General features: G+C 43.4%; 1 protein-coding gene across 1 annotated transcript; it reads left to right on the forward strand.

The window, feature by feature from the left end:
- The first annotated feature begins 6,766 nt into the window (after nucleotides 1-6,766).
- LOC123980881 (potassium voltage-gated channel subfamily G member 3-like) lies at nucleotides 6,767-9,670 on the forward strand. The gene is made up of 2 exons (XM_046065443.1): nucleotides 6,767-7,341; nucleotides 9,025-9,670. Exons 1-2 carry the CDS (start codon nucleotides 6,767-6,769, stop codon nucleotides 9,668-9,670), a joined length of 1,221 nt encoding a protein of 406 aa, XP_045921399.1.
- Nucleotides 9,671-12,782: the final 3,112 nt, after the last annotated feature.

Here is a 12,782-nt window from a genome sequence, read left to right on the forward strand (position 1 = left end):
AAAGAGACATAAAACCATCAGAAAGAGACACAAAACCACCACAAAGACACACAAAACAAAAGAGACACAAACCTACCACAAAGAGACACAAAACTACCACAAAGAAACTTAAAACCACCACAAAGACACTCAAAACAAAAGAGACACAAAACTACCACAAAGACACACAAAACAAAAGAGACACAAAACCACCACAAAGAGACACAAAACTACCACAAAGTAACTTAAAACCACCAGAAAGAGACACAAAAAAAGGGACACAAAACCACCACAAAGACACAGAAAACAAAAGAGACATAAAACCACCACAAAACAACAGACATAAAACCACCACAAAGAGACATAAAACCACCACAAAACAACAGACATAAAACCATCACAAAGACACACAAAACAAAAGAGACACAAAACCACCACAAAGACACTCAAAACAAAAGAGACACAAACCTACCACAAAGAAACTTAAAACCACCAGAAAGACACTCAAAACAAAAGAGAACAAAACTACCACAAAGACACACAAAACAAAAGAGACACAAAACCACCACAAACAGACACAAAACCACCACAAAGACACACAAAACAAAAGAAACTTAAAACCACCACAAAGAAACTCAAAACAAAAGAGACATAAAACCACCACAAAGAGACACAAAACTACCACAAAGAAACTTAAAACCACCAGAAAGAGACACAAAAAAAGGGACACAAAACCACCACAAAGACACAGAAAACAAGAGACATAAAACTACCACAAAGACACACAAAACAAAAGAGACACAAAACCACCACAAACAGACACAAAACCACCACAAAGACACAGAAAACAAAAGAGACAAAACCACCACAAAGACACAAAAAACAAGAGACATAAAACCACTACAAAGACACACAAAACAAAAGAGACATAAAACCACCACAAAGACACACAAAACAAAAGAGACACAAAACCACCACAAAGACACTCAAAACAAAAGAGACACAAAACCACCACAAACAGACACAAACCTACCACAAAGAAACTTAAAACCACCAGAAAGACAGTCAAAACAAAAGAGACACAAAACCACCACAAACAGACACAAACCTACCACAAAGAAACTTAAAACCACCAGAAAGACAGTCAAAACAAAAGAGACACAAAACCACCACAAACAGACACAAACCTACCACAAAGAAACTTAAAACCACCAGAAAGACAGTCAAAACAAAAGAGACACAAAACCACCACAAACAGACACAAACCTACCACAAAGAAACTTAAAACCACCAGAAAGACAGTCAAAACAAAAGAGACACAAAACCACCACAAACAGACACAAACCTACCACAAAGAAACTTAAAACCACCAGAAAGACAGTCAAAACAAAAGAGACACAAAACCACCACAAACAGACACAAACCTACCACAAAGAAACTTAAAACCACCAGAAAGACAGTCAAAACAAAAGAGACACAAAACCACCACAAACAGACACAAACCTACCACAAAGAAACTTAAAACCACCAGAAAGACAGTCAAAACAAAAGAGACACAAAACCACCACAAACAGACACAAACCTACCACAAAGAAACTTAAAACCACCAGAAAGACAGTCAAAACAAAAGAGACACAAAACCACCACAAACAGACACAAACCTACCACAAAGAAACTTAAAACCACCAGAAAGACAGTCAAAACAAAAGAGACACAAAACCACCACAAACAGACACAAACCTACCACAAAGAAACTTAAAACCACCAGAAAGACAGTCAAAACAAAAGAGACACAAAACCACCACAAACAGACACAAACCTACCACAAAGAAACTTAAAACCACCAGAAAGACAGTCAAAACAAAAGAGACACAAAACCACCACAAACAGACACAAACCTACCACAAAGAAACTTAAAACCACCAGAAAGACAGTCAAAACAAAAGAGACACAAAACCACCACAAACAGACACAAACCTACCACAAAGAAACTTAAAACCACCAGAAAGACAGTCAAAACAAAAGAGACACAAAACCACCACAAACAGACACAAACCTACCACAAAGAAACTTAAAACCACCAGAAAGACAGTCAAAACAAAAGAGACACAAAACCACCACAAACAGACACAAACCTACCACAAAGAAACTTAAAACCACCAGAAAGACAGTCAAAACAAAAGAGACACAAAACCACCACAAACAGACACAAACCTACCACAAAGAAACTTAAAACCACCAGAAAGACAGTCAAAACAAAAGAGACACAAAACCACCACAAACAGACACAAACCTACCACAAAGAAACTTAAAACCACCAGAAAGACAGTCAAAACAAAAGAGACACAAAACCACCACAAACAGACACAAACCTACCACAAAGAAACTTAAAACCACCAGAAAGACAGTCAAAACAAAAGAGACACAAAACCACCACAAACAGACACAAACCTACCACAAAGAAACTTAAAACCACCAGAAAGACAGTCAAAACAAAAGAGACACAAAACCACCACAAATAGACACAAACCTACCACAAAGAAACTTAAAACCACCAGAAAGACACTCAAAACAAACGAGACATAAAACCACCACAAAGACACACAAAACAAAAGAGACACAAAACCACCACAAAGAGACACAAAACCACCACAAGGACACACAAAACAAGAGACATAAAACCACCACAAAGACACACAAAACAAAAGAAACTTAAAACCACCAGAAAGACAGATAAAAAAGAGACACAAAACCACCACAAAGACACACAAAACCACCAGAAAGACTCTCAAAACAAAAGAGACATAAAACCACCAGAAAGACACTCAAAACAAAAGAGAACAAAACTACCACAAAGACACACAAAACAAAAGAGACACAAAACCACCACAAACAGACACGAAACCACCACAAAGACACACAAAACAAAAGAGACAAAACCACCACAAAGACACAGAAAACAAGAGACATAAAACCACCACAAAGACACACAAAACCACCACAAAGACACATACAACAAGAGACATAAAACCACCACAAAGACACACAAAACCACCACAAAGACACACAAAACAAAAGAGACACAAAACCACCACAAACAGACACAAAACCACCACAAAGACACAGAAAACAAGAGACATAAAACCACCACAAAGAGACACAAAACCACCACAAAGACACACACAACAAGAGACATAAAACCACCACAAAGACACACAAAACAAAAGAGACACAAAACCACCACAAAGACACACAAAACAAAAGAGACACAAAACCACCACAAACAGACACAAAGCCACCACAAAGAAACTTAAAACCACCAGAAAGACAGTCAAAACAAAAGAGACATAAAACCACCACAAAGACACACAAACAAAAGAGAAATAAAAACAACACAAAGACACACAAAGCCACCACAAAGAGAAATAAACCCACCACAAAGAGACACAAAACAAAAGAGACATAAAACCACCACAAAGACACACAAAGCCACCACAAAGAGAAATAAAACCAACACAAAGACACACAAAACAAAAGAGACATAAAACCACCACAAAGACACACAAAACAAAAGAGACACAAAACCACCACAAAGACACACAAAACAAAAGAGACACAAAACCACCACAAACAGACACAAAGCCACCACAAAGAAACTTAAAACCACCAGAAAGACAGTCAAAACAAAAGAGACATAAAACCACCACAAAGACACACAAACAAAAGAGAAATAAAAACAACACAAAGACACACAAAGCCACCACAAAGAGAAATAAACCCACCACAAAGAGACACAAAACAAAAGAGACATAAAACCACCACAAAGACACACAAAGCCACCACAAAGAGAAATAAAACCAACACAAAGACACACAAAACAAAAGAGACATAAAACCACCACAAAGACACACAAAACAAAAGAGACACAAAACCACCACAAAGACACACAAAACAAAAGAGACACAAAACCACCACAAACAGACACAAAGCCACCACAAAGAAACTTAAAACCACCAGAAAGACAGTCAAAACAAAAGAGACATAAAACCACCACAAAGACACACAAACAAAAGAGAAATAAAAACAACACAAAGACACACAAAGCCACCACAAAGAGAAATAAACCCACCACAAAGAGACACAAAACAAAAGAGACATAAAACCACCACAAAGACACACAAAACAAAAGAGACATAAAACCACCACAAAGAGACACAAACCTACCACAAAGAAACTCAAAACCACAAGAAAGACACTCGAAACAAAAGAGACATAAAATCACCACAAAGACACACAAAACAAAAGAGACACAAAACCACCACAAAGACACACAAAACAAAAGAGACATAAAACCACCACAAAGAAACACAAAACAAAAGAGACACAAAACCACCACAAAGACACACAAAACAAAAGAGACACAAAACCACCATAAAGACACACAAAGCCACCACAAAGAGACATAAAACCACCACAAAGACACAGAAAACAAGAGACATAAAACCACCACAAAGAGACACAAAACCACCACAAAGACGCACAAAATAAGACACATAAAACCACCACAAAGAGACATAAAACCACCTCAAAGACACAGAAAACAAGAGATATAAAACCACCACAAAGACGCACAAAACAAGACACATAAAACCACCACAAAGAGACATAAAACCACCTCAAAGACACACAAAACAAAAGAGACACAAAACCACCACAAAGAGACACAAAACAAAAGAGACATGAAACCACCACAAAGACACACAAAACAAAAGAGACATGAAACCACCACAAAGAGACATAAAACAAAAGAGACATGAAACCACCACAAAGAGACATAAAACCTCCACAAAGACACACAAAGCCACCACAAAGAGACACAAAACCACCACAAAGACAAACAAAACAAGAGACACAAAACCACCACAAAGACACACAAAACAAAAGAGACACAAAACCACCACAAAGACACACAAAACAAAAGAGACAAAAAACCATCACAAAGACACACAAAACAAAAGAGACATAAAACCACCACAAAGACACACAAAACAAAAGAGACATAAAACCACCACAAAGACACACAAAACAAAAGAGACACAAAACCACCACATAGACACACAAAACAAAAGAGACATAAAACCACCACAAAGACACACAAAACAAAACAGACACAAAACCACCACAAAGAGACACAAAACCACCACGCAGAGACACAAACCACCAGGTTCAGGTCGGGGCAGAGGGAGATCTTTATGGTTCAGTACTGTTAAGGTTCAAGTTTGGGACAGATGGAGGTCTTTACGGTTCAGTACTGTTAAGATTCAGGTTCTGGACGTGTCTCCGGTGATGCTCCTAGAGCCATCTTTCAGTGTCAAACACCTTCCTCAAGGTGACCGAGCTGGGGGCCACTCAGGCCCCATATTGTGTCCAGATGGCTAACTACTTACCTAACCTTGGACCGCTGCAGACTGTTATTTGAATCAGTTTTCCAGACTTCTGAATCTCTTGTGGGTTTATTTAGACGGTTGGTTTCTGCAGAGCTCTGAGAGTTTTCTGGAGTCAAACAGCAGACACTGCTGACTGATTGATTGATGAAGTGGGTTATCTCTGGTGTGTATCTTAGCTAGTTCAGTTAGTAGGGTTTTTCTGTGTACTTCTGGCATATTCTGACTGTTTGATTGAAAATACCACATCATGTGCACTTAAATAACTTCCTTTTGTTAGTTTCACGTTCTTACCTGCATGTTTTTACACGTGAGGTTGAAAGTTTGAAGATTAACACATCAGATAATAAAGTGACTCTTTGGATGATTGGCATCTTAGATGGGTTCACACTGTATTTCTGTCATTATGGATGTGACACAAAGATGAATTGGCTTCGAGTTTGTCCTTACTTCCTGTTTATAAAAGCAGGATGAGCTGCAGTTTGCAGACTCATCCAGCAGGGTGAGACACTGCTCTACAGTAAACTGGAGTAATGACTTCATCAAATGGACTCATCATAATTAATCTGCCGTGGTGCTCAGTGATCCAGTCAGTGTTTGATTCTGGGTGATGATAGAGATCATCAGATCCAGAGGAGGACGAGGGGGAGAACAAACGACAGAAAGAGGACAACGAGGAGCATCTCTTCAGCCTGTCAGTCGTTCAGAAGCTCACACTGACTGAATCATCGGCTCTGATCCTCCTCCTCACAGACAGGAGGAGGAGGAGGAGGAGGAGGATGCGCTGCTCTCTCAGCAACAAGAAGCAGCAGAAGTCAAACAGTGATGTGATGGAAACGCTGCAGGACTGAAAGGTGTGAAGCTTCCATGCTGGAATCTGGTGAGTTTTTAATGTCGCTGCTAAATGAGACTGAAACATTCATTTGTAAAATATATAAGAATGGAGAGATGATTCAAATCCAAGTAGGCCAGCAGGTCACTGAACAGAAATAACTCTCCTTTATTTCCTTCAAGCCCTGAAGAAGACGAGTTTATCAGAGGAAGCTGAGGACAGGAAAGCTTCGGCTCCAGATGGACTGTTTTCAGCAGAGAGCTGAGACTAGATGCTGATTTATTTTTCTTATTTCTTCCAAAGAAGTGCCGTGTTTCCAGCAGAAGATGGAGTCTGCACGCTGTCTGGCTTTTTAAAAAAAACAAAATGAAGTTTGGAGGCAGCAGCCGGAATTCCACGGCCGGGAGCTGAGGCTCAGCAGCAGCACCACATGTTGCATTAACGGAAAGTAACATTTGGAAGCTGGTGGTTTAGGGAACAGAGACACGGCGTGGACACAGCTCTTGACAGGATGAAGTCTGGAAGCGGTCTCTGCACCCTGAACGTGGGCGGCCGCAGGTTCTCCTTCTCAGCGGAGCTGATGAAGCGACTCCCGCTCAGCAGACTCAGCCGGCTGCATCGCTGCGTGTCAGAGAGCGAGCTGCTGGAGCTCTGCGACGACTATGACCGCGACAGGAATGAGTTTTTCTTCGACCGCCACTCGGAGGCCTTCAGCTTCATCATGCTGTACGTGCAGCACGGGACGCTGCGCTTTGTGCCGCACATGTGTGAGCTGTCCTTCTACAACGAGATGCTGTACTGGGGCCTGGAGAGCGCCGACCTGCAGCCCTGCTGCCAGCGGCGCCTCGACGAACGATTGTCCGACTGCTTTGTCCACTTCTTCCCCGAGGAGGAGCCCCGGGACCCCGAGGAGCCCCAGGGCCGTTGGCTGGAGAGGATGAGGAGGACGTTCGAGGAGCCCACGTCTTCGCTGGCGGCACAGATCCTGGCCTCTGTGTCAATGCTGTTCGTGGTCATCTCCATGGTGATGCTTTGTGCCAGCACTTTACCCGACTGGAAGACCACAGAGACCCTGGACCAGCACAGGTAGGACCATCCGAGACCACCTGAAGATAGGCCCCATACAAACACAAGACACGGCAGAGACCACCTAAAGACAGACTGCGTACAAACACCAGACATGACCAAGACCACCTGAAGACAGACCACGTACAAACACAAGACACAACAGAGACCACCTGAAGACAGCCCACGTACAAACACAAGACATGACCAAGACCACCTGAAGACAGACCGCATACAAAAACAAGACATGACCAAGACCACCAGTAGACAGACCACGTTCAAACACAAGACACGACCGAGACCACCTGAAGACAGACCACGTACAAACACAAGACACGACAGAGACCACCTGAAGACAGACCGCGTACAAACACAAGACACAACAGAGACCACCTGAAGACAGCCCGCATACAAACACAAGACATGACCAAGACCACCTGAAGACAGCCCGCGTACAAACACAAGACATGACCAAGACCACCTGAAGACAGACCGCATACAAAAACAAGACACAACCGAGACCACCTGTAGACAGACCACGTACAAAAACAAGACACGACCAAGACCACCTGAAGACAGACCGCTTACAAACACAAGACACGACCGAGACTACCTGAAGACAGATCGCGTACAAGCCAAGAATACATCTGAGACCACCAGTAGACAGACCACGTTCAAACACAAGACACAACCGAGACCACCTGAAGACAGACCACGTACAAACACAAGACACGACAGAGACCACCTGAAGACAGACAACGTACAAACACAAGACACAACAGAGACCACCTGAAGACAGCCCGCGTACAAACACAAGACATGACCAAGACCACCTGAAGACAGACCGCATACAAAAACAAGACACGACCAAGACCACCAGTAGACAGACCACGTTCAAACACAAGACAAGACCGAGACCACCTGAAGACAGACCACGTACAAACACAAGACACGACCGAGACCACCTGAAGACAGACCACGTACAAAAACAAGACACAACCAAGACCACCTGAAGACAGACCGCGTACAAACACAAGACACAACCAAGACCACCTGAAGACAGACCGCGTACAAGCCAAGAATACATCTGAGACCACCTGAAGACAGACCGCGTACAAACACAAGACACGACCGAGACTACCTGAAGACAGACCGCGTACAAGCCAAGAATACATCTGAGACCACCTGTAGACAGACCGGGTACAAGCCAAGAATACATCTGAGACCACCTGTAGACAGACCGCGTGCAAACACAAGACACGACCGAGACTACCTGAAGACAGACCGCGTACAAGCCAAGAATACATCTGAGACCACCAGTAGACAGACCGGGTACAATAATAATTAAAATAATAACTAGAACTCCAAACAGTTATAAAAGGGGTCCAAGCCTCCAGTCGTGCAAGCAAACCCCCATGCTACATATCGAAATGAGGACTTTTATGTACAGAAGAATAAAAATAATGAAACCGTAATGTTCCAAAAGGGTTCTTAGCACGGCTGGTACTGGGACCCACAATGTTTTGCATTCGCTGGATCCCATCCCCACATGGGCTTGGACCCCTAAAAGCTGACATACTGTAAAAAACATATGTGAATGTGCAAGTCTCTGATTGGTCCCCTCCTCCCACCGATGGGTCCTCTACCCTTCTCTCTGATTGGTCCTCTCTCTCCCCCTTCTCTCTGATTGCCCCTTGGCTGCAGGATCATCGAGGCGGTGTGTATCGGTTGGTTCACGGCGGAGTGTCTTGTGCGTTTCCTGCTGTCTCGGGATAAGTGTGAGTTTGTCCGCCGTCCTCTGAACATCATCGACCTGCTGGCCATCACACCGTATTACGTCTCCGTGACCATGACGGTTCTGACAGGGGAGAACTCCCAGCTGCAGCGTGCCGGGGTCACTCTGCGTGTCCTGCGCATCATGCGGATCTTCTGGGTAATCAAACTGGCGCGTCACTTCATGGGCCTGCAGACACTCGGCCTGACGCTGCGCCGTTGCTACCGCGAGATGATGATGCTGCTGGTTTTCATCTGCGTCGCCATGGCTATCTTCAGCGCGCTAGCACAGCTTCTGGAGCATGGCCTGGACCTGGAGACAGGGAACCAGGACTACGCCAGCATCCCCGCCGCCTGCTGGTGGGTCATCATCTCCATGACCACAGTGGGGTACGGGGACATGTACCCGGTGACGGTGGCGGGCCGCGTGCTGGGCGGGCTCTGTGTGGTGAGCGGCATCGTGCTGCTGGCGCTGCCCATCACCTTCATCTACCACAGCTTCATCCAGTGCTATCACGAGCTCAAGGTGCGCTCCACCCGCTGCACCCACAGCCTCCCTGCAGAGCTGATCCACTGACCAGTGGCGGGGAGGGGCGGCGCTCGGAGCTCAGCGCGCCGCACCTTTACTACAGCTGGAGAGCTGCCTCACCCGTTCAGGTGTGTCTTTTAGGAGCTGAAGGTTTGAACAGCCTCCTCACACAGCAGGGGTTCATCAAACAAACGAACATATTGATTTATGAGAAACTTGACTGAAAGTGTTTCCTTCAGCTTTCACCAGCTGGCAGAACCTCAGTTTCTCTGTGGTTCAGCCTGGCGAGCTTTAAAAGGTGCACTGTGTAAGAGTTCACTTCATACTCCAGAAAGATCCCACACATTAGATTCATTCTGCTGGTAACGGCCGTTAGCTAGTTAGCTCAGATAGCTGTGCAGCTAACGGACAACAGAACCGTGCTCTGCAGCCTCCCAGTGATCACGGCTGGACTGAACAGAGCCTCAGAGGCCGACAGATGCCGGTCTGACAACAGGAAGTAAAGTACGAGGTGGTTGACAGGACTCTGACCAGGACTCTGACTCTGGGGCGATGAAGATTCGGTGGGAGTGAGTGAGAGGGACATTTATGCTGACTGGTTAATAAAATGCTACAGTAGCACAAACCAATAGCAGACGCTCTCACGACAGAATCCTTTTCTAATAAGAACACAGGGAGCATATTTTCATGCTCTATTACAGCATATTTAGTCTCGATGCATCAGTATCGTGGGTGTGGAAACAGACCAAGACAAAGTGGGTCATGTGCAGAACCGCTGAGTAGCGCATCTCGACAGGTAGCATAAACTGACAGAACTTCAGGGAGGAGGAAAGTTTTCACTTCTGCCTCTCAGCTGCTGCTGTTTGTTGAACAGCTGAAAGACGGTTCTGTGAGTTTATTTCCTTTCTGTGGAGTTTGGATGAAGGGTGTTTTACGATGAGTTATTATTATTAATATTATTTTGTTCATTAAGAGACTCAGAAAGCTCAGACAGCTGGTGGAACATAGAGGGGGGCTGAGCTGGACTGGACTGTCGCCGCTCCAGGTACAGAGTGGTGTTACAGGACGGGCTGCGGCTAGCTGTTAGCATGCTAACTGTTTTTCTTCACATCCTGTTGATCATAGGGTGTGTTTTAAAAATCTTATACACTGCACCTTTAAAAGAAACTCTGTAATGACTACAAAGATATTAATGTTGAAATTTAAAGTTAATTTAAAGCACTGAAATATTTTACTTTGAAAACCATCAGTCTGAATCAGACTCTGAAGTCACAGCCAGGCTTAGTTTTGGTATTTAAACAGTACACAGTACAGAGTACACAGTATATATACAGTAAACTACATTTATTATTTTAGCTGACGCTTCTATTCAAAGAGACTTACAGTTACTATATGTGTCAGAGGTCACATACCTGTGGAGCAAGTAGGGGTTAAGGGTCTTGCTCAGGAACACATTGGTGTCAGAGTGGGGTATAAATATATATTTTAGGGTTCATAAGTTCAGATTAAAGAATTCAAAAAGTATTTGCAGTTCACAAAACGTCAGAATTTCTGCTGTAAATGCTGCATTTAAACATGGGGGTCTACGGGACTGACCGGCCTTCAGGGCCAGACTCTGGTGGTCACTGGAGGAACTGCAGGTTTTGGCTTCAGATTGTTGCTTGATTAATGATGTATTAACAATGTATTGATAATGTATTAATAGATTGATGTGGCCCCTCCTATCAGGTCCTGTACCAGTTCTTCTAACAGATCCAGGGTTTCATTCTGTCACAGGTATTTAAAGTAAAATATTTTAGTGCTTTAAATTCATGTAAAACAATTCAAATCTTTCTGTTTGCTCCCATAAAAGTGGAAAAACTTCCCTTTAAATGTGATGAATGACGAACACCAGGTCTGTTCTGGGACTCTTCATGAATCCAGACCAGAACCAGGTATGGTCTGAAGGAAACAGAAATACCAGCTGATCTCCTGTAGCACCCCCCTCAGGACCAGCACTCTGGGGTGTAACCGGACCTGTTGGGAACGGCTGGACACCGTCCATTGTTTCCATGGCAACAGCAGACTCAGAGACAGGAAATACAAGTGTTGGACACATTTGAATGTCAGGACAGCGGAGCTGCTGGAGTGTGAATCATCTCGCTGAAGACACTTGTTGTATTTCTTCTCCTTTGGTGTGAATTTCTGCAGGGTTCAAACCAAAGCACAATCCAGTACTGTCCCTTTAAGCTCCCCTTTAAATGTGCATCAATAAATACAGATCGGTTCTTCATTAAAGAGCAGTTGGGTGTTTTTGACCGGCAGAAAACTCGTCTTTGCGTCACCTGGAAGGACTCACCTGAGTCCGAAAATTTAAACCGGTCCCCATTCCAGAGAAGCTTATGGAGCTACAGGTTGTTTAGTGTCTCACAGAAAGTATTTTTATTATGAAGGGAAGGGAAATATTTCCTGATGGACAGATAGCTTTACTTGTTACTAGCGCCACAGTAACTGCTAGCTGCTGCTAACGGTAGCTACTGTCATCAGCTGGCTCTGAACCAACGGTCCAAAGCTTCTGTACTCATGTTAGACGCCCTCGGGTGTCATTAGGAATATTCTACCCTAACATGGTAAGAAAAATAATTATCAGATTTAGAATTTCTTGTCTTTTTTTCTTTTTTTTTGCAGTGCAGACATGTACTCAACAAAGAGAAGCAAGAATATTGAGAAATAATACAGAATAATACAAATATAATTTGTACTGTAGCCAGGCTGACAGAGAGTCGCAGCTCTATTGAGCCAAGTATTCCCATAGCTCTCAGTAGTTACGACTTCATGAGCTTCTTTAATGATAAAATTCTAGCTATTAGAGACAAAATTCACCAAGACCTGCCCTCAACTGGCACCGACTTATCTCTTTACTCAGGAACCTTAGAAACAGCTGTAGAACCAGATATATGTTTAGACTGTTTTGCTTCCCTCAATCTTTACCAACTAACTTCAATAATTTCTTCATCTAAACCATCAACCTGCCTCTTAGACCCCATCCCGACTAGGCTGCTTAAAGATGTTTTACCCTTAGTCAGCACCTCTATACTAGATATGATCAATCTATCTTTATCAACAGGCTATGTACCACAGTACTTTAAAGTAGCTGTAATTAAACCTCTTCTGAAAAAGC

This window comes from Micropterus dolomieu, linkage group LG12 (assembly GCF_021292245.1).
Source record: "Micropterus dolomieu isolate WLL.071019.BEF.003 ecotype Adirondacks linkage group LG12, ASM2129224v1, whole genome shotgun sequence".
Taxonomy (NCBI): domain Eukaryota; kingdom Metazoa; phylum Chordata; class Actinopteri; order Centrarchiformes; family Centrarchidae; genus Micropterus; species Micropterus dolomieu.

What these genes read in the sequence shown, in the direction of transcription:
- LOC123980881 (XM_046065443.1), top strand. Translation starts at nt 6,767, where the DNA reads ATGAAGTCTGGAAGCGGTCTCTGCACCCTGAACGTGGGCGGCCGCAGG. An exon ending in GAGACCCTGGACCAGCACAG is followed by an intron (nt 7,342 to 9,024) that starts GTAGGACCATCC and finishes CCTTGGCTGCAG; the next exon opens with GATCATCGAGGCGGTGTGTA.